General features: G+C 51.2%; 1 protein-coding gene across 2 annotated transcripts; it reads right to left on the bottom strand.

Annotated features, from left to right (window-relative positions):
* Positions 1 to 4,483: 4,483 nt before the first annotated feature.
* Positions 4,484 to 12,986, bottom strand: nr2f6 (nuclear receptor subfamily 2 group F member 6). Of its 2 annotated transcripts, none has more exons than XM_033046778.1 (3): positions 12,466 to 12,986; positions 6,085 to 6,606; positions 4,484 to 5,185 (listed from the first exon to the last, which is right to left on the bottom strand). In XM_033046778.1, the coding sequence occupies exons 1-3, from the start codon at positions 12,947 to 12,949 to the stop codon at positions 4,911 to 4,913; spliced, it is 1,281 nt and encodes a 426-aa protein (XP_032902669.1). In that variant the 5' UTR covers positions 12,950 to 12,986; the 3' UTR covers positions 4,484 to 4,910. The 2 variants fall into 2 exon arrangements, with proteins under 2 accessions (XP_032902669.1, XP_032902670.1); XM_033046779.1 differs by having other exon boundaries at positions 12,550 to 12,986.
* Positions 12,987 to 22,406: the final 9,420 nt, after the last annotated feature.

Below are 22,406 nucleotides of genomic sequence, written 5' to 3'. Positions count from 1 at the left end.
CAATAAACACCACTAATTCATAGTTTGAAAGCAGTATTTTCTTACCTAGAAGAATCAAAGCTGGAAAATGCGGATGAAACACAGCAGATCCTCACCCAATGTTTATGGCGAGTGACCTATGACCTGAGCATGCGCAGTCGGAATACCGAACTCGCTTAGTAAGACATGCCTGGCTGCGTGCAAAGCCATGATGACTGTCCCTAGATAACCCATTAGCTTCTAAATGGGAGTAAATCCCGTTTAATTCTCTCAAATAGTTTGGCTCACTGGTCTGTAATTTCCTGGATTATCTCTACTTTCCTTATTAAACAAAGGAACAACATTGGCCACTCTTCATTCATCCACAACATTACTTGTGACTAGAGAGGATATAAAGATCTTCATCAAACTTCCCACAATCTCCTCTCTTGCCTCTCTCAATACCCAGGATAGATCCCATTAGGCCCTGGGGATTTATCCACCTTAATGGTTTTCTTGAAACCAAACAATTTCTCTTTCTTGATATCAAAATACCTTTGCATATTAGTACTTCCCACACTATCTTACTGTCTTCCACGTCCCTCTCCTTGGTGAAAACAGAGAATTCGCCTACATCTTCAAGCACAAATTCTATCCTTTATCCTTGAATGGCCCTATCTTTTCCTTGGTTTCCATCTTGATTTTATTTCTTATTTAAAAGGCTTTAAGATTTTCTTTAATGCAACTTGCCAAAGACATTTCATGACCCTTTATGGCAACTTCCATTTCCCTGCTTCAGTTCTTTTCTGCTTGTTTTATTTTCCTCAAAATCCCAGTCTGATTTCACCTTCTTAAAACTTACATAAGGTTCCTTTTTCTTTTGACTGAATTTCGAACCTCTCTGGTCACCCAAGGTGCCCTTACATTACTATCATTATCCTTCCTCCTTACTGGTACACATCTGTCCTGTTTCATTTTGAATGTATCTCATCCAGGTATACTGCAGCCAGTGAATTCAGTGATGTGACTCAACTCTGCAGGTTTGCTTCAGAATGTTACTCTGTAATGAAGTATCACACCCCAGGCAAACCAATCCTGTAATAGTTCACTGTTGATTTCATTGAAAAACCTCACTCTGTAAGAAAGTGTCTTACTTTTAAGGTACTCCATTAATCACAAATCTCACTCCTAACGTTTCTCAGCCCAAGAAAAATTTGTGTTCCAATAAATAGCCTTGCAAATTTCACATCAAATGCATTTAACATCACTATTAATGGATCTCTCACTGGGCGCACATCAGTCATAATATAATCACATTCTAAGCAATGTTCAATTCTAACGTATCACACAACTGATATATTTCACTCTGAATGCGTCTTATTCTTGGCAAATTGGTACCAATATATTTCATTTCTTGTAAATTACATTCTGGCAGTACCCCGCAGCTGGGGAATTATATTTTGTGATTTTTGTCCAGCAAATGTCAATTCCGGCGGTCCTCAGTGCCGGTGAAGATTACTCCTTGTGTTGCTCAATCTGATTAATTTCTGTATGAACGTATCGCATTGCTGGTGAATATCACTTGTTCTGGATTTCACCTGTAAACCTGACTCTAATAAATTCCTGTTCCGGAGAGCCGCACTTGATAAGGTGGTGAAGAAGGCATTCAATATACTTGCTTTCATCTATGGGGCACTGAATGTATCAGCAGGAAAGTTATGGTCCAACATATAAAATGTCATTCTGGTCTTAGCTACAGTGCTGGGTGCAATTCTGGTCACCACACTATAGGAAGGAAAGGATTGTACTGGAGAGAATAGACAAGAGATTCTCCGAAGTGTTTCAGTGATTGATAATTTATTTTATGAGGGGAGACTGGATGGGCTTGACTTGTTTTCTTTGAAGTGGAGGAGGCTGGGAGGAGACATGATGGAAAGATGCAAAATAATGGGAGGCATAGACAGGGAAAGCAGTGAGAAATCTCTCCTCTTATTGGAAATGTCCCTGACTCTAGGACAGATGTTTCAGGGAAAGGGTAGGAGATTTGGGGGATTTAAGAAATAATATTTTCACCAAGAAGATGGCTGAAATCTGAAATGCATTGCTGAATGGTTGGTGGAGGTAGGAACTCACATCATTATTATAATGGATTATAATGGATGCGTATGATGGTCAGCATGGATGTGGTGGGCCAAAGGGCCTTTACCCCTGCCTTGTGACTGTGATGCAAGTCTTTGCACAGTTCAGCCCCAATGGATCACAGTCCTGATGGATTTCACTCCTCATATGAAATGCTAGAGTAACTCAATGACTCAGACAGCATCTCTGGAAAAAATGGATGGGTGACGTTTCGGGTCGGGACCTTTCTTCACACTGGTTGAAGAAAGGTCTAAAGAAGGGTCATGACCCAGAAACATCACCCACCCTTTTCCTCCGGAGATGCTGCCTGACCCGCTCAGTTACTCCAGCACGATGCGTCTATCTTCAGTATACACCAGCAGCTGAATTTCCCTTCTATGCACTCTTTATGCAGTTCATCCCTGGTGAATATCCCCACCCTCCTCACTCCTGAGCTTCACTCAACTGAATTGTATGCAAAAAAAAATGTCACTGTACATGTGATAATAAAGAACCATTGAACCATTGACTGTATTTTACTCTAAGCGAAATTGAGGCTAATGTTTCTCTCCTACCAAATTGTGACAGCAATATCAGTGGTGGATCTTGACTTCCCATGGGTTATAGGATTTTTCCACTGATAGGTTTGGACTTCCCATGGTCAGTGTTGGATTACAAGTGTATAAAATCATGAGAGGAACAGATCTGGTAAATGCACAGAGTCACCTGGCCAGAGTCGGCGAATCGAGGACAAGGGAATGGAGGTTTAAGGTGAATGGGGAAAAGATTTATTAAGCATCTGAGGGGTACCTTTTTCACACAAAGAGTGGTGGGGGTATGAAACAAGCTGCCAGAGGAGGTAGTTGAGGCAAGGACTATACAACATTTAAGAAACAGTTAGACAAGTACATGGATAGGATAGGATAGGATAGGGTTAGAGGGATATGGGCCAAATGCCGGCAGGTGGGACTCGTGTAACTGGGACATGATGGCCGGTGTGGGCAAGTTGGGCCGGACGGCCTGTTTCCACACTGTATCACTCTATGACTATGACTCTATGTGGAAATTATTTACTATTGGCTTCTGTTATCTGCAGACAGGCAGTGAAGGTCCCTCCACATCCTTCTGTTGTGATCGAAAAATATCAAGAAGAAAATAAGGATATTTATTGCAACATTTCACGCAGAAGGTCAGGAATAACTACACCACAAGCTAGAAAGCACAGTTACAAGATACATCACATCGATCCAATTGCCAAGAATGTAGTGTTACTAACAACATCAAGACTAGGTTTGTGTTTAGTGTGACTCTTGCCTTACAGTGCTGAACTAAGGACGGCCAGGCATTGTGAGAGCGGCAATGCAGCAGGGAACCACTTGTCCCACCACACTGAGCAGGTGCCGGCCGATAGATTGTTCCACCCCACCTCCCCTTGCCAGTGCTGCTTTGTGAACATTTCTTCAAATGCTTTTTGAACCTGATAGCTCTTTTGTCCATGTGAAGAGGGTTCCTGTTCTACTCACCCTTTGTGTGAAAACCTCATGTTCTTGGTGACTGGTGAAGTGCTTTTCAAGGTTAGAATTGTCAGGCTCGCTGATGGAACAATATAGGGAAAGGTGTAAGGTCCACCCACTCAGTGGCTGAGAGCATTGACTGGAATAATGTGGCCACACAGGCAATCCCCACGCTCCACACCAACTGAAAAGGTCTACATCAGAATGGTGCTGAGTTAAACACAGACCCTCTGTCTCAGCACAGGTGAAGCCAGTGGTGAGACAGAGACATAGTGGTGACCCCATCAACATGGGCATCATCATATTTTGGTCCAAACCCACACAATTGCATTCTGTTCAATGTTGGCATCTCTCTGAGACTGGACGGTTCTTGCTGAGGTGTCCAGGGTATTAGTGGCCTCCATCAACACCTGCCCCAGACCTCTGTGTGGGAATCAGTAAGGGTGGCATCGGCTGCCTGGTCATCCTGTGCCCACAGAAGTGCTCCCCCACCTATGGGTGCAAGGGGCCAGCTTATGTTAAGGGAGCAGGGGTGTGGCAGGGGTAGGAATGGGAGTGAGAATGGGGGCCGGGACAGGGGTGGGGGAGGAGGGAGCAGGAGAGGCAGGGGAAGGAGTGGAAATGGGGAAGGAACAGGTGCAGAGACAGAACTGGAGTGGAGAGAGGTGGGAAAGAGCAGTGGCAGGGATGGGAGTGGGGTAGGATGGGAGGGGCAGGTGCAATAGTGGGGCAGGAGGCGGAGTGTGAGGGAGGAAGGGGAGGAGCGGAGGAGAGTGATGGTGCGGGGTATGATGGTGCAGGGACAGGAATGGTGAGGGCATGGGCAGGTATGGGAGTGGGGCAGGGGGGGGAGATCATGGGGCAGAAGGGGGAGTGGGGAGGAAGGGCGGGGAGCTGGGGCAGGGAGAGGGGGGAGGGTACAGGGACAAGAGCGGGAGAGGGCAGCGGTCGATATGGGAGTGGGACAGGCGATAGTGGGGCAGAAGAGGGAGTGGGGAATGAGGCGGAAGAGAGGGGAACTGGGACAAAAGTAGAGCAGGGGTGAGGGTGGGTGAGGAATGGGTGTGCCCCCCCCCCACCAGCGCACCTTCTCCCAGTCTCTGCACCACCATTTCCCATCGGCCAGGTGAACAGGTAATCAATCTGACCAGATGTTCCTAAATTACAGCCCGATAAACACAGGAAATACACACATCTGCACTAATTTAAATACTGCAACCCATCCAGTGCTTCAGTTCAAACAGTCCCTTAGATCATAGGTGGCAGCTGGCATTAGTGGCAGTGCCCAGCCAGGGCTTTGAATGGATGGAGTCTGGCCTTTCATTGAGTCGGCATGTAGGGCCAGTTGAAGGACCCTCCGGACAGAAGCATGTCTCTGATCAGGGTCTCGATGGGGGTCTTGCCCACCAGCCTCATGAAGAAGAGTTGGCCAATGAGTGAGGCGGGCACTGCCCGGAGTGCGGGCAGTCTCAGGAGCAGCTTGCCAAAGCGCTGGGGCTGTGGTGGGTACTGGCATCGCACATACTCAGCCAGACACTCCTGCACCTTCTCTTGCAAGCTCTCGACGTGGGCGGGTTCAGAGAGACCGGAGGCATCTGTGGAGGGGAAAGGACAAGAAAACATCTCATTCATCGCAGAAACAGCGAGCATCCTCCTACACTAGCTCAGGCAGCAAGGACTTTGTGAATCACCTGGCCAACTTTCCCGTGAAGACTTGCTATCTTTGTTGGTGTTTCCCTTCCCTCCCTGTACCAGGACATCAGTTATAAAGGGAATTCTTACTCATTCCAAATTAATCAATATTGCACTGGAAACAGTGAGCAGATTTCTTACACAAAGGGTGGTGGATGTATGGAACGAGCTGCCGGAGGAGGTAGTTGATGCAGGCACTGTCACAATGTTTATGAAACATTTGGACAGGTACATGGATAGGATGTTTAGAGGGATATGGGCCAAAACGCAGGCAGGTGGGACTAGTGTAGATGGAGCATGGGCAAGTTGGGCCTACTTATGACTCTATTAGGTCAGGCAGCATCTGTGAAGATGGAAGCAGAGGTAATGGTTCAGGTTGAGGACCTGTAATCAGCCTCTTTATCGGTCAAATCGGCACGGTGGCCTCACAGCGCCAGTGTCCATCCTGATTACGGATGCTGTCCGTATGGAGTTTGCACGTTCTCTTTGTGACCCGCGTGGGTTTTCTCCGGGGGCTCCGGTTTCCTCCCACAGGTTTGTCGGTTAATTGACTTGGTAAAATTGTCCCCAGTGTGTGTGGGATAGTGTTGGTGTGCAGGGTGATCGCTGGTCGGCGCGGACTCGGTGGGCCGAAGGGCCTGTTTCCGCGCTGTAATTCTAAACTAAACTAAAAAATGCAGAATTCAGTTTAAACGATTTGAACATCGGAAACACCAAGAGACCGGTCAGGCAGTTGCTGCCCGTGAGAGGGGCAGCACTCACACAGACTACTCGGCCCGTCCAGTGCTGCTAGCGCACAAACCTGGCGTGTAGAGGGCGATGGCTTTAAGACAGCTGTACTCCGCGCAGTCCACCTGCAGCAGCTTCAGCTTCTCCACCTGGTCCTGGAAGGCGCGGATTTGGTCCATGAAGGAGACCACCCTGTCGGCGGACATGTGTGCGGAGTGCAGGCCGGCAGCGGCCAGGAGCGGAGCCATGTGGAGGGGCAGAGAGGACTGCGCCGCGTTGAGCACGAACAGCTCACTCCAGCTCAGCCGCAGCAGCGCCACCTGGTCGGAGACCTGCAGCTCTGGGAAGAAGGGGATGTTGCGAGCCCACTCCACGGCCGAGAAGAGCAGCCGCGCCGCCAGCTCGCAGATGCTGTCGATGGTCATCAGGTTGTACTGGCTGCACTGCGAGCTGAGGCGGGAGCTGGGGTAGGGCTCCGCGCGTAGCAGCAGCGAGATGAGTCCTGAGATGTTGCCCCCGTTCAGGTGGTCCCGGGCAGAGAGGGAGAGATCGCCCGGGCTGGGCTGAGGGGCCGGGATCCTCCCTCGCTGGACCGCTGCAGCAGGGGCAGAGACAGAGGGCATAGTTTAGAGTGAGAGCGCGGAAACACTAGCACTATCCTGCACACATTAGGGACAATTTACAATTTTAACCAAAGCCAATTAACCTACAAACTTGTACGTCGTAAATGCAGCCTTGACAGACAGTCCCAGTGTGTGGAGCACGGACACGGGGAGAACGGACAAACTCCGTACAGACAGCACCCATAGTCAGAATATGTATTGTATTTATTTACCTTTCTTGTACATCAGTGGAGCTGCACACTAAATCTCGTTGCACTGACGTGCAATGACAATAAAATATATTATTATTATTATTATTATTAGGATCGAACCCGGGTCTCTGAAAGGCAGCAACTCTACCGCTGCGCCCCACAGAGGGCAGGGGGAGGCAGTCAACGGCAAAATACCCGTTCTGAGCGTTGCAGCAGCGCTCCTGCCTCTGCCAAGGAGTTGCAGCTGTGAACGTTCGCCCTTGATCTGGAACTGGCTGTCGAGGCTGCATTTACTCCGCTCCCTCGATAGCCCCGAGCTTTAACCCACCCGACCGCTGACTCCAGCTCTCTTTGGGACATGGCGATTCACACCAGGTGTCAGTTCCTACACTTCCCAGATGCCACTAGGACTGTAAACTCTTATCTCACTAGGGACTACCTTACTGTACCAAACTACTGTTGTGCCTTTTTTTAATTGCTGGGGGGTTCTCACCAATATGTAATTACTGATTCTGTTCTATTCTGTTTCATTTCACTGCACATCTCCTATGCCTACGTGACAAATAAACTTGACTTGACTTGCGGTAGTGGGCATCAGTCCCTACACCCATGGACATGTGATCCACACTGGGCATCAGTCAATCAATCAATCAATCAACCAATCAATCAATCAATCAACCAATCAACCTTTATTGTCATATTGCAAAGCAACAGTTGTACAGTGCAATATGTCCCTACACCTATGGACATGTGATCCACACCAGGCACTTTCCTATACCTGGGGACAGATGACCCACTTATCCCTGCACAGGCAGTGTAGCCCCTGCACCTGGAGACCAGATCCACACTCCCCCCCCCAGCCCAGACTCCACACACACACACACACACGTCCACTGGATCACTCCCACTGGATCACCCAATGGATCACCCGAATTGGATAGCACCCAACAGATCCACTCAGAGGATCACCCCAGCCATTCGCTCCCAGTGGAAAACTCCCAGTGGACACCCGTCACTGGATCACTCTCAGTGGGCCACCCCGGTGAATCACCCAATGGATCACTCTCAGCAGATCACACAGTAGATCATTCCTGGAGGATCCACAGAGGATCGCCCCTAGTGGATCATTTCAGATGGACCATCACCCAGTGGGTCACCCTTACTCCCAATCGATTACACCAGTAGATTACCCGGTGGATCACCAATCATGGATCACTCCCAGTGGATCACTCCCAGTAGATCGCTCCAGTGGATCATCCTCTGCCCTTGCTGAAACATAGCTGCTGGTTCATGCACAGCTAGCCCCAATAAATTGCACTAACATTCCCATGTCAATGGTTGACTGGACCCTCAGACATCTCACGTTGGTGCAAGTGTGGGTCATGGGGTCAACATCTCACCCAGGGTCAGTCTGACCATGCCCTCAGGGCTCACAACCCCTGACCAGTGCACCATGCACCCTCCTCCCTGTGCCAGCCTGTACCATGACCCCTGACCCACTGCTCTGTGGCATCCACCCCTCCACCAGACAGCTGATGGGAAGTGATCAGTCCCGTCCACTCCCAACACCAGAGACCCAGGTTCGATCCTAACCTCGGGTACTGTCTGTGCGGAGTTTGCGCGTCCTCCCTGCGACCTTGTGGGTCTTCCCTAGGTGCTCTGTTGCCTCCCTCGCTTCAAAGATGCAGTGGGTGAGTTAGGCCTGGTGTGTGGGAGACTTGTGTGGGTGGGGGGTGGTGACGGGATGTGGGGGGAAGGAGTGAGATCAGGGCTTCACTCACTGTCCACTGGGCTGCATGGGTCTGTGCCCCACTGAGGCAGCCTGCTGCTGGATGGGCAGCCCCCAGACTAGGTGGGCCAAAGGGCCTGTTTCCCAGCTGCGGGGCCTGGGTGAAAACACGACTGTCATTTGCTTGTGAGCTTCAGGTGGTCACCTGCTGATGGTGGTGCCAGAGGTGGGATTGGCACCAAGACTGGGCCACTGGTCAGTCCCTCAGACAAACCACGGACTCACACGCCAGCAGAACCCATCAGTGGCCACTCCTCATTGCCCCTCCCGGGTGCTGTTCCTCTCAGCAACCCTCCCATCCCAACCCTCCCAACATCATAAGGTCATAAGGTCTTAAGTGGTAGGAACAGAATTAGGTAATTCGGCCCATGAAGTCTACTCCTCCCTTCAATCATGGCTGATCTATCTCTCCCTCCTAACCCCATCCACCTGCCTTCTCCCCATAACCCCGGACATTGTACTAATAAAGAATCTACTTCTCTTTGCCTTAAAAATTGATTAAAATATCCATTGATGGTCTCTACTCATCACAACAGCTCTCCCCCTCCTCACTGCCCAGCCTACACACTAACCCCCCTCCCTCACCCAGCCTCAACACCCCCCTCCCTTCTTCTCCAATCCTCTGCCTCGACACCCCATACCTCCCCTGCCCCATCCCAAACCACCCACTCACGCACACTCTCACATGCACACTCACACACATGGATGAACACACTCACACACGTACACACAAACACATACATGCACACTCACATACATACTGACACACCCATTCACATGGATGAACACACTCTTACATAAATACACACACACACACTGATTCACACACAAGCTCACACACACTGACACATACACACATACATGCACATTTACACACATACAGTGAACACTCTCACACATAAACACACACACACACAAGCACACATAGACACACAAACACACACACGTACACATACATACACACACTCACGCACACGCAACAGACGTGCAATGAATATCACAGACGTGCAATGAATATCGCAGACAGTCTAGCGATCAGGGTAAGTTTGTAACACAGTTTGGGGGTCAAAATCCTGATAAAACCCATCTTCTACCCACGCCACTCAGCTGCCTGCCCCCGCCTGTGCATACAGTACACACCAGTACTGGATGGTGGACACAAGATGCAGGAACAGGGAAAGTCCAAGCGACGTCTCGAGTTAGCACTAGTGCTTGGCAAGCTGATGGTTGGTTGCGACCATCTCAGAGTCACAGGGACATACATAACTGAGAATGGCCCTTCGGCCCATCGAGTCCACGATGACCATCTTCCCATTTACATTGATCCTACCCCAACCCATTTTATTCTCATCAAAGATAGGCACAAAAAGCTGAAGTAACTCAGGGGGTCAGGCAGCATCTCTGGAGAACAAGAATTGTTCAAGTCAAGACCCTTCTTCAGACTCACCAACTTTCCCCAGTCTCTCCCCAGCCTCCAACTCAAGGATGTGAAGGTTTGTCAAAGGCTGCCAAAGAGGTTTACAAAAATGATGCCAATCAGTCTGAAGAAGTGCCTCAGCCCAAAACGGCACCTTTACACGTTGTCCAGAGATGGTCCATGCACCCGACTCCACCACTGAAATCTGTTGGCACAAAGAAAAACAGAATGTGCAGGTAACACTCAGCCGGTCAGGCAGCAGCAGTGGAGAGAGAAACAGAGTCAATGTTTCACATCAGTGACTCTTTGCTCACTGTGAACACCATCTCTGTTGCTCGCTGCTCATGCTGCCCGACCTGCTGAGTGTTTCCAGCACCTTGTGTTTTACTTCATGTTTGCAGCATCAACGGTATTCTGTCCTTGAGGGAGTGCCCATGTCCCTGGCTGGAGGGATGGTGCTGGCTGCTGGATTGGGGCGACGGGCACAGTGTGGTGGCAGCTGGCATCACTGATTACACACCCACCCTGGGGGCACCAGTCACACCCCAGCACTGCTTCCCAGGCCACACAACCTCAATAGCACTGCAACCTTCCCCCCTGTCCAGGAGAGAGAGGGGGGGGGGGGTGGTCTGAGGAGTGCGGAGAAAAGGCAAGGCTAGGAGGGGGAGGATTGGAGACAGAGAGGAAGGGCTGGGGAGAAGGGAGAGAGGGGTAAGGGCTGAGAAGTGCAGAGTTGAGGAGGGGGGTTGGGGGATAGGGGGGGGGGGGCTAGGGAGAGGGATAAGAGTAGTGAGAGGGGGGTGGCTGAGGAGAGTGGGTAAGAGAGGGTGGCTGAGAAGAGGGAGGAGGGCTGAGGAGGGGGATAGAGGGCTGAGGAGAGGGTGAAAGGGGGAGAGAATGGGAGGGCTCGGCAGAGAGAGGGGGGAGAGAGAGGGAGGAAGGGTGAGGAATGAGGAGCAAGAGGGGAGGAGAGAGTGCAAGGTAGGGCTAGGGAGGGTGGGGAGAAAGGGAGAGGGAGTGGGAGTGAGGGGGAGCCAGAGCAAGAAGAACAGAGTAGGAAAAATGGATAGGGACAGGGAGAGTAAATGGGAGAGAGGGAGATGGAAAGATATGGTTAAGAAATGAACAGAAAACAAAGTGGGAGTGAGTGAGGTGACATGAGAAAGAGAGGGCGATATACCAGGGGAGAGGGAGATAAGGAGAGATAATGGAAGGAGAGGGGCAGAGAGAAGGTGGGTGAGGAGGATGGGGAATGGGATGGAGGGGAGAGAGGAAGGAAGAAAGGAGTGAGGAAGGGAGCAAGGTGGGGGGCATAAGGTGGGGATTGAACCAAAGTCCCTACTCCTGGAGACCCTCAGCTGATGTAGGCTCACATACCTGCCGCCCTGTGATCAGGCACAGCCCTGACGAGTCGGATAACCCCCAATATGCCTGCAGTGAGGGGCACGGGGCGACATGCTGAATCTGTACCGGAGTGGTTGATGCAGAGGGTTAACTCAGCAGTGAGAGGGTCAGCCACACTGGTCACTGTGTCACGCACACACTGACACACACACAGTCACATGCACACACATACACAAACACAGTCACACTCACACACTGACACCCACGCACACAAATACTCACACGAGTGCACTCACACACACAAGAGCACACAACACATATTCTCACACACACACACTTGCACACTCAGATACACACACTCACACATGCACAAGCGGACACACAAACACATGTTTATGTATAAACACACATACTCATACCCACAAACACATAACCCCTCATATATCTACATACAAAACCACACACATATATACATGTATAGAAGGACATGCATGTACACTCTTACACTTGCATCTACACATAATTACACTCACATACACACACACAGAATCACACACATGCACACATGATTGTAACACACACAAATATGAGGATAGACACAAAATGCTGGAGTAACTCAGCGGGTCAGGCAACATCTCTGGAAAAAATGGATCGGTGATGTTTTGGGTCGGAACCCATTTTCTCCTATATGCTGCCTATCCCGCTGAGTTACTTCGGTACTTTCTATCTACCTTTGGTATGAACCAGAATCTGCAGGGTTTTTTTAATCGCACATATGAGGACACGTACATACCTCTGCACATACATACAAGCATATATACACGTGTAGATACATATGCATTCACAAACATTCACCCGCACGAGCTTCTGCCCCAGCCACCACGCAGTGACCTAACTGAGGGGGTGGGGGTGGGGGGGGGATATCTGTGTCCCAGATGCCAGGGTCCCCCTGTGCCCAATATTGCGGCATTGGCACTGACCCAGCTGGGGGGGGGGGGTTTCCGGTGTCCCGAATGCTAGGGTCCCCCCTGATCCTGCACTGGGCATTGGCAGTGAAAGAGCCGGGGGAGGGTGGGGTATTGTCACTGACCCAGCCGGGGGAGTGGGGCGTTGTCTGTGTCCTGGATGCCAGGGTCCCCCTGTGCCCGACGCTGGGCATTGGCACTGCGCCTACCTTCTCGCTTCATGCCGACCTTGAAGCACTTGCGCAGCCGGCAGTACTGGCACTGGTTACGGTGGAACTGGTCGATGTGGCAGTCACGGCCGGAGCGGCAGATGTAGGAGAGGTTGCGGCGGATGCTGCGCTTGAAGAAGCTCTTGCATCCCTCGCAGGTGAACTGCCCGTAGTGCTTGCCACTGGCCCGGTCCCCACACACCACACAGTCCACCTGCACGGCTGGCCGTTCTGGCTCACCCTGCTCCACGTCGCTGCCCCCTGTCTGTGACGAGGATGCAGCCGGACTCTCCAGCGACTCCTCCGCACCGTTGTGACTGTAGGGCTTGGAGTCCTCCTGCGGGTCCCGCCAGTCAGCGGCAGTGGTGGACATCTCCCCGCCGCTGGACCCCCAACTCATCCAGCTGCCCACAGCCCCCTCCCCTCCCACTCACTCCCTCGTCACTCACCTTGCTCCCTCCCTGCCTCGTTCCCCCCCCCCCCTCCCTCCCTCGCCCCCTCCTTCGCCCCCTCACACTCTCGCTCGCTCACCGGTATCCTCTCTGCCTGGCTTTCTCCCTCACCTCTTACTTCCCCTCACTCTCTCCCTCACCTCGTCCCCTCCCTCACTCACCCCCTCACTCTCTCGTTCCTCACTCACCCGTATCCTCCCTACCTCCCTCGCCCTGTCCCCTGCCTCACCCCCTGCCTCTCTCCCCTCACACTCCCTGCCTTGTCCTGTCACCCCTCACCCCTTACCCTCACCCCCTTCCCCCTATCTCACTTCCTCCCTCCCCCCTTCCTCCCTCTGGCTCGAAGGGCCGAATGGCCTACTCCTGCACCTATTGTCTATTGTCTGTCTCCCTCGCTCCTCTCTGTGCCACCTCTCCTCTCTCCTTCCTTCCTGCCCTTGCTCCCCGTTTAACTCCCTGGCCTGGTTCTCGCTCCCTTCCTTGCCTCGTATCCTCCCTCTCTCCTCGCTCCCTCTCTCACCTCCTATCCCCTGTCCCTCCCTCCCCCGCCTATCCTCCCTTCCCTCACCTCGTCCCACCCTCCCTCTCTCCCTCCGTCCTCCCCTCCCTCGCCTCCTATCCCCCTCTCCCCTGCAACCTGTTCGCACTCAGGAAGGTTGTGGAGACTGGAGCGGCGGGCAGCGAGTCTTGTGAACGGCGACAGTCAAAGAGCAGAGGTAGCGGTGGGCTGCGTGTGGCCGTGGCTGAGCTGTGAAGGCAGGGCGATTTCAGGAGACATGGTCGGCATACTCAGACGGAGCAGGACGCTGCCTTTCCCGGGATCGCTGAGGTCCGAGTCGGGCAGAGGGGAGGCCCGGAACGAGTCATGTGTAAACAAACCGCAGTCACCCCACTACTTCACATCCGCGGTCGGGTTCATTCCCGCTTCACTCCCCGCCGCCGCACACAACTCCCCGCCGAACTTGTGCTCGCAGACAAAAGTGCCGCTCACTCTGGCTCCGGCGAAACTCCCAAAGTTTCAAGCCCGCCCGCTTGCTTGCTCGCTCCTCCCGAGTCCGTGACTCCTCCGCTGAGCGACCTGCAGCGAGCAGAGGCGGCCAGGAGTGGCGGGGGTGAGCGGAGCGTCCCGGCTGCGGGAGGGGTGTCCTGAGAGAGAGGCAGCAGCTCGCCGAGGGGCGACAGAGGAGGGGATGCAGGGCCACGAAAGGTTACGAGGGTGATTTTTGTGAATAAAACAGGAGATGAGAGTGAGTGAGTGCGTGTGCAGGGATTTGACAGTCCTCTCGAAGCCGGACTGTTGCCAGGGAGACGGTTGCCTTATAAGGAGTGGGGTGTGAAGGAGCCAAGAGTGGGATGCGTGTTGTCCACAATGGGATTCCGCCGCCAAGCTCACTGTGTTCCCAGCGAGAAAATAAAGGTATGGGGAGGGGGAGTGCAGCCAACTGCACAAACTTCACAAAGTCACTTCAATAGACGGCAGAGCCCTAGCAACAGGTTCTGGACGGACACTGGGTATGTGTGTGGCTGGAGGGGGCCAGAGATTGGGCCAGAAATCCCAGGCTCACACTCTCATGGAGGCTCTCACACACACACACACACACACACACACACACACGCACACACACACACACACACACACACACACACACACACACACACAAAAGCACACATAGACAGACACACAGATACACACAAACATACACAGACACACACACACACAGATACATACACACTCATAGACACACACACACATACACTCATGCAGATTAACAGACATACACAGACACACACACTCACAGGCTCACAGACACACAGTCAGACACAGAGACACACACACACGCTCATCCACGCTCACACAGTCACACACACACAGACACACACACACACACAGATACCCACTCATCCAGGCTCACACCAACACAGACATGCATAGACAGAGAGAGAGAGAGACACACACACACCCAGGCTCATACAGACACATACACACAGAGGCACATACACACATGGGCTCACACATTTGTATACACACTTGTATACACACAGTCACACACGGGCTCACACACTTATAGACACACACATAGGCTCACACGCTCATGCATATATGCACAAACACGCACAGGGTCACACATTCATGCAGGCACACAATCACACTCACACACACACAAACCACACATACACACTCATTCACCTATACACAAACACACACCAACCTAGTCTGATGCATACATACTCATGCACACCCACGGTACACACACTCACATACTTCCTCAGTACTAGATGTATGAAATTCAGTCGGAGAAGGCATCACAGCTGAACGAGCTGTTAAACTCTCAATCCACTGACTTCTACTCAACTCACTAATGCACTCAAATGGAACATTTAACTTGCACTCTTCATATCACACATGCTCACACTGCACTCACTTATGTTCACACTACTCTTTCACTCACTGCTCTCTTACTCACTGGTCTTTCCTACACACAGCATTCTCTCACACTGGCACCACACTCTCACATTCATGCCACACTCTCCCACACCACTTTCTTGCACACACTCCACACTCTCTCACACTCAAGCACTCTCCCACACTCAATGCTCTCTCCCACACACTCTCACTCACACCTCACTCACGCACTCTCTCACACAATGCTCTTTCTCACACTCATGCCACACTCACACACACCATCCTCTCTCACATACACTCACTCATGTACTTTCGCATACTCAATGCCCCCTCCCAAACTCACACCACACTCATTCACACAATACTCACTGCTCTCTGATAATCATGCTCCCGCACACTACTGCCACACACTCTCATACTCAAGATTTAACTAACAGAGTGGATAAATGAAACCTATTCAAGGAGGAGAATTTGTATTTTCCAATGGCATTAGATAGGGTTCAATATAGAAGGTCAGTATGCGGTGTGAGGGCTAGGTCTGTGAAGAGTGAAATAGGAACATGATTTGAGGTTTAGTTGACTGACAAAAACAGGGACCAGGCTGAATGGAACAGTGCACAGTTTCTGATGTGGTGACAGGTAGACGGGGCGGTGAAGGAGGTGTTGGCATACTGGCCTTCATCAGCTGATGCACTGAGTACATGAATTGGGACGTCAGGTTACAGCGGTACATAACGTTGGTTAGACCACACTTGTTAGATTGTGTGCAGTTCTGGGCACCACATTACAGAGAGAACGTGACTAGGCTGGGAAGGGAGCAGAAAAGATTCACACGGATATTGCTTGGAATGAACGCATGAGTTATAAGCAGAGATTGGATAGGCTGGGCTTATTTTCTCTGGAGTGATAGAGACTGAGAGGTAACATGGGAGCAGACTCGATGGCCTGAATGGTGTAAATCTGCTTCTATATCTTATGGTCTTATGATGAAGGGATGTCAAATTACAGAGCAAAAACCAAAGTGCTGGAAGAACTCAGTGTGTAAGGGAGCATCTGTGGAAAGAAATGGACATCAGCATTTCAGTTAATATTTCTACCTGAAGCATCTTCTGTCCAGAGATAGACACAAAGTGCTGGAACAACTCAGCAGGTCAGGCAGCATCTCTGGAGAAAAAGGATGGGTGACACAGATTGTGCCTGACCTGCTGAGTTCTGCTAGCACTTTGTGTTTTGTTCTGGTTTTCAGCATCTGCAGATTTCTGTGTCTCTGTATGAAATGATGAGAGACATAGACGGGGTAGATGGTCAGAGTCTGTCTCCCATGGAAGGCATTTCTAAAACTAGTGGACATACTTCTAAGGTGAGAAGGAGGCAGTTTAAAGGGAATCTGAGGCATATTTCTCACATGAACGGTAGTTGGTATCTGGATTGAGCCGTGAGAGGAGGTGGTGGAGGCAGGAACAGTAACATCATTTATGAGGTATCTGGACAAGTACCAGAAATTGCAGGGCACAGAGTGATGTGGACTAAATGAAGAGGCGAGTGGGGTTACTGTAGTTGGTCATGATGGCCAGCGTGAACGCAGTGGGCTGAAGGGCCTGTTTCTATGTTGTACAACTTTCTGATTCTACGATCTGGAAAATTGAGAGGGATCTGACTGAATCAAATAAACCTCTGAGGCAGCCCACTACAGCCGAGTTAAATGCTCCTAGAGTCCAACCCTTGAATCGGGGCAAAGTGAGGCTGACCTGGTCTAAAGGCAGGGTGATGCATGTGGGGAGATGGTGGCAGGGGTAGATGGGGAATCAGGTCTGGATGCAGCATCTGAGCAGAGCACAACAACAGGAGGCATGCTGAAGAGTCAAGGTGCATGGTGAGGAGAGGGACAGGTGGAGGGTGTGGTGTGGAGAGAGGCAAGTGTGGGCAGCCTGAGGGAGTAGTGCAGGGGGAGGGGTGGGGGGGCGATGATATGAGTTTGAATTTAGTTTAGTTTATTGCAACATGTACTGAGGTGCAGTGCAATTTTTTTTGCTTCATACTAATGAAGGAGCAGTGGTGATGGGATGGATGTGGGAGACGTGGGGAGGGGGGGGGGTGGACAGGATGAGGGAGCGGTGCAGAGGGAGGGAGGCAGGGGGGATTTGGTCAGGTAGAGGAAGTCATGTAGAGGGAGGGAGCTGATGAGAACGATGAGGCAGGGCGGTGATGCGGGGGGGGGGGGGGGGGGGGGTGGGAGGGGAGATTTGGTCTGGTAGAGGGAGCGGTACAGAGAGAGGGTGATCTGACCGTATGAGGGAGCAGCATGTAGGGAGGGAGGTGATGGGAGATAGGGGGTATGGGCAGGATGAAGGAGCGGTGCAGAGAGAGATGATGGGGATGGGGGGGAGGCATTTGGGCTGGCAGTGGGGGAGGTGCTGAGAGAGGGAACGGATTGGGGAGGAATGAAGGAAGAATGTATTTCCCGCTGGAGGAGCCAGAAAGTTGTTTTGAGAGCTGTTGTTGTCGATGATGGGAAGTGCGACAGGCACCTCGTTGGGAGGACGGTCTGTGCTGTTGAAGGCAGTTGCCAGCATAAGTCACGGTAGAGCTGGGGAGGGCCGGCTCCTGCTCGACTGCGGGATGTGAGCGAGTGATTAATGGGGGCAGCAAAGAAGGCAAGAGAGGGGTTGGCTGTGATCGCCGGCAGAGAGGTCACTGAAGCAGAAAGGAGAGAATGGGGCTGGAGGAAACGCCTCCACAAACCGATCGAGTTGTTGGCCCCACCCCAGACAGACACAGGCGGGGGGGGGGGGGGGTGGAGGGACGACATGTCTGAATACTTGCATGGGAACTTCAAAAGCACTCTGATCATCTGGGATCACTTACCACAAACAGAGACTCGTGGCTTGCCTCGCATTTAACATGGCAGCAGATTTTGTTGCAATCAGTCTTGTGAAGGCGATCCACTTCATAAACAGTTTCCACTCCAGGACAACAGTTTAGGTAACAGCTGGGACCCTTGGTCTCCGAGAGAGAGAGAGACCCACTCTCTGTGTGCAGACCCTGTGTGCAGAGCGTGTCCCTCGGTCCAGACTCCAGACCCCGTGTACACAGAGCTTGTCCCTCCATCCTGAATCAGTGTTATGGACGTGTGGTATGGACATGTGGTGTGACATGTTTGTGACCGTGCGGTGTAGCTATGTGGTGTGACCGTGTGTGTGACTGCATGTGTGTGACCATGTTGTATGACCTTGCAGAGTGACCATGCGTGTATGGTCCGTGTGTGTGAGACCATGTTGTTCCCGATGTTGGGGGAGTCCAGAACCAGGGGCCACCGTTTAAGAATAAGGAGTAAGCCATTTAGAACGGAGACGAGGAAACACTTTTTTCACAGAGAGTGGCGAGTCTGTGGAATTCTCTGCCTCAGCGGTGGAGGCAGGTTCTCTGGATGCTTTCAAGAGAGAGCTAGATAGGGCTCTTAAAAATGGCGGAGTCAGGGGATATGGGGAGAGGCAGGAACGGGGCACTGATTAGGGATGATCGGCCATGATCACATTGAATGGCGGTGCTGGCTCGAAGGGCCTAATGGCCTACTCCTACACCTATTGTCTATTGTCTATTGTTGTATGACCGTTCGGTGTAACCTTGTGGTGTGACCGTATGTGCGACTGTGAGTGTGACTGCGTTGTATGACCATGCAGTGTGACTGCATGTATGACCGTGTTGTCTGACCATGCAGTCAGACCGTGTTGTATGTTGCAGGAAAAAAATCCCCAATGATGGGGGAGTCTAGAATCAGGGGGTCACAGTTTAAGAATAATGGGTCGGCTATTTAGGACTGAGATGAGAAAAAACTTTTTCGCCCAGAGAGTTGTGAATATGTGGAATTCTCTGCCACAGGAGGCAGTGGAGGCCTATTCATTGGATGTTTTCAAGCGAGAGTTAAATATAGCTCTGAGGGCTAACGGAATCAAGGGAAATGAGGAAAAAGCAGGAACGGTGTACTGATTTTGGATGATCAGCCATAATCATATTGAATGTCGGTGCTGGCTCGAAGGGCATTCTTGCACCTATTTTCTATGTTTCTGTGTTTCTATGAGTGTGTGGTGCACAGGGAGAGAGATGATGGGACATAGTGAGAGCGGTGCAGAGGGAGGGAGAAGATGGGACGTGGGGGGGAGCGGTATGGCACCATGGATGATGCCAGATCGACAATGACTACACCGACACTCGTAGTGGGGTGAACTCACGTAACGTGGTTTATTTATAGAGGCACGAGAGTCCAGGTCCACATGGGGGCACTATCCCTCATTGCCAGTATGCATGAAAAGGGGAGCTGGCAATCTCGGGCTTGTCCCAACAGCTCAGCCCTGGTCTCAACGAAAGAGGCATGGCGATCTCAGGATTGTCTTTGTGATACACCCTTGCCTCGAGGGAGGGGGGGGGGGGGGTGCTGGCGGTCCCAGGCTGGTCCTGGCAGCTCAGCTTTGGGCTTGATGGAGGATATTTGGCGATACATAATGTGTGTTACTGTGTGTATGTGATTGTGTGACTGTGTAACTGTGAGTGACTGTGTGTGACAGTGTGTGACTGTGTAACTATGTGTGTGACTATGTGACTGAGTGAATGACTGTGTAACTATGTGGCAGTGTGTGTGACTGTGTGTGACTGTGTGTGTGAATGTATGTGTGAATGTATGATTGCGTGACTGTGTGTGACTGTGTGTGCAACTGTGTGTGTGACTGACTGTGTGTGAGTGTATGTGACTTTATGATTGTGTAACTGTGTGCGTGGCTGTGTGATGAGGCGGTTCTCCTGGTGTGTGCTGCCTTCCACAGTTGATCATGCTCTGACTCCGACTGCCCAGGCCTCTCCCCTACGACGCTGGAATTTGCCAGTGAGAGCAGGGCTGTCTGATCTCCTGCCGACCCCTGCATTCCTGCTGCAACCCCCACTCCAAGGGGTTAAATGCTTCCGGCAGCCTGCGCCAATAATTACAACATCTGCCTCAACTAAACTTGTTTTTTGACACGCTGCAAGTTTACTCAGCGAGGGGAATGGTGACGTGACCTTTCACCTTAGACCTTTGGCATCTGTGACCCCTGAGCTGTGTACGTGAGATCCCTCATGACACAGGGGTAACATTTGACGGTGTTTAGTCTGACGACTGCATTAGAGGGAGGCACAGAGAGGGTGACCCATGCGAGCCGGACATTTGCTGAACTGACCGAAGGCTTGTGTGCCAGCATCCCCAACCAGTGTACCAACACCCCGCTCCCAGCCCCAGGACACAGGCGATGGGGGTGTGGTAAATCGGAGACACTCCTCGCAGAGAGTTATCACAGTGAGCAGATCTCCACGAGCTTGTAGCCAGAAAAAGTTCCCCTTTGTGAAGTTTGTGTTGATTCTTTTTGTGATCTCTCAACTGAGTCAAAAGTATTCCAGCCCGTGAACCACTCCTGTGGCTCTGTGCTATTGTATAGAAGCCATCAGACCCCTGGGTTGGATCCCAGCCTGTAACCTACTCCTGGGGGTTTGTTAGTCTATATATAACCTGCCCCCCCAAACCCCTTGATTGGATCCCAGCCTGTAACCCACTTCCAGAGATCTGTTATTCTTTACAGAATATATTCTGTATGGCATGTTTGCTTTCATAGATTGAGTATAAATCAAGAATCCATGATGCAGCTTTATAGCAGTTTGTTTAAACCGTATGTGGAGTATTGTGTGCAATTCTGGTCACAGGATAGATGTAGAGGCTTTCGAAACGATACAGAGGAGGTTTACCGGAATGATGGTATTAGCTACAGGGAGAGGTTGGACAGACATGAACTGTTTTTTCTGAAACACTGGAGGTCGTGGGGAGACCTGATACAAGTGTACAAAACTATGAGAGGCATAGATAGGGTAAACAGTCAGAATCTTTTTCCCAGGATGGAAAAATGAAATATTAGATGGAATAGCTTTAAGATGAGAGGGACAAAGTTTAAAGGAGATGTGCGGGCTAAGTTCTTTACATGGGGAGTGGTGAGTACCTGGAACCCTCTGCTAGGGTTGTTGTTGAAGCAGATATGTGAATAGCATTTAAGAGGATAGGCATATGGATATGCAGGGAATGTTGGATGGGTTCTGTGCTGGCAGATAAGTAATGGCCTTAGTATCATGTTCGGCACAGACACTGTGGGCCAGAGGGCCTGTTCTTGTGCTGTGCAGTTCTATGTTGTGTGAACTCCCCTAAGATGTAACTCACCCCCAGCTCTCTAATGTTCTATATATAATGGACACACCTCCCGTAACACCACAGATAAATTTAGTTTAGTTTAGTGATACATCACGGAAATTGGCCCTTCGGGCGACCAAGGCTGCGTCAATCAGCGATCCCTGCACACTAACACTATCCTACATATACTACAGACAATTTACAATTATACCAAGTCAATTAACCTACAAACCTGTACTTCTTTAGAATGTGTGCGGAAACTGGAGCACCTGGAGAAAACGCATGTGGTCACGGGAGAATGTAATACCCCCGTACAGATCGAACCCGGGTTTCTGGCACTGTAAAGCAGCAACTCTACTGCTGCGCCACTGTGTCACCCCATTAGATTCCCTATTCTGAGGCAGTCCTCTCCGTGTTGTGAGGTGAATGATGAGGCTGGTCTTCATTCCACAGAGTGCGCCAGAGATAGGTGGCCGTGGCAGAGACGTGGGTGCCCGGGTGTTTGGGGAGCTGTCCCTCCTGGTGCAGGAGCTCTCGGTGCTCCTGAGGCGTGGCCTTGAATGTCCTTCCCCACTCTGAGTTGTCACGGACCAGAGTTCTCCGGAGTCAGTGGGAAGGTTGCAGGTGTTCAGGGATATTTTGAGCACATTGAAGATAGAACGATGCAGCTGAGGAACAGGCCCTTTGGCCCATCATGTCTGTGCTGACCAACACGTTCTGGAGTGCCCTTGTCGTTTGTTGACGTGAGATACAATACATGACCAGAAACATCAGGAACCGTAATCGAGGACTTCTTTTTCAC

This window comes from Amblyraja radiata, chromosome 29 (assembly GCF_010909765.2).
Source record: "Amblyraja radiata isolate CabotCenter1 chromosome 29, sAmbRad1.1.pri, whole genome shotgun sequence".
NCBI classification, from domain to species: Eukaryota; Metazoa; Chordata; class Chondrichthyes; order Rajiformes; family Rajidae; genus Amblyraja; species Amblyraja radiata.
This window is presented reverse-complemented; position numbering and strand designations above follow the sequence as displayed.

What these genes read in the sequence shown, in the direction of transcription:
- nr2f6 (XM_033046778.1), bottom strand. Translation starts at nt 12,949, where the DNA reads ATGAGTTGGGGGTCCAGCGGCGGGGAGATGTCCACCACTGCCGCTGAC. An exon ending in CGCCCCACTCCCCCGGCTGG is followed by an intron (nt 6,607 to 12,465) that starts GTCAGTGACAAT and finishes CCCCTGCTGCAG; the next exon opens with CGGTCCAGCGAGGGAGGATC. An exon ending in CATCGCCCTCTACACGCCAG is followed by an intron (nt 5,186 to 6,084) that starts GTTTGTGCGCTA and finishes TCCCCTCCACAG; the next exon opens with ATGCCTCCGGTCTCTCTGAA.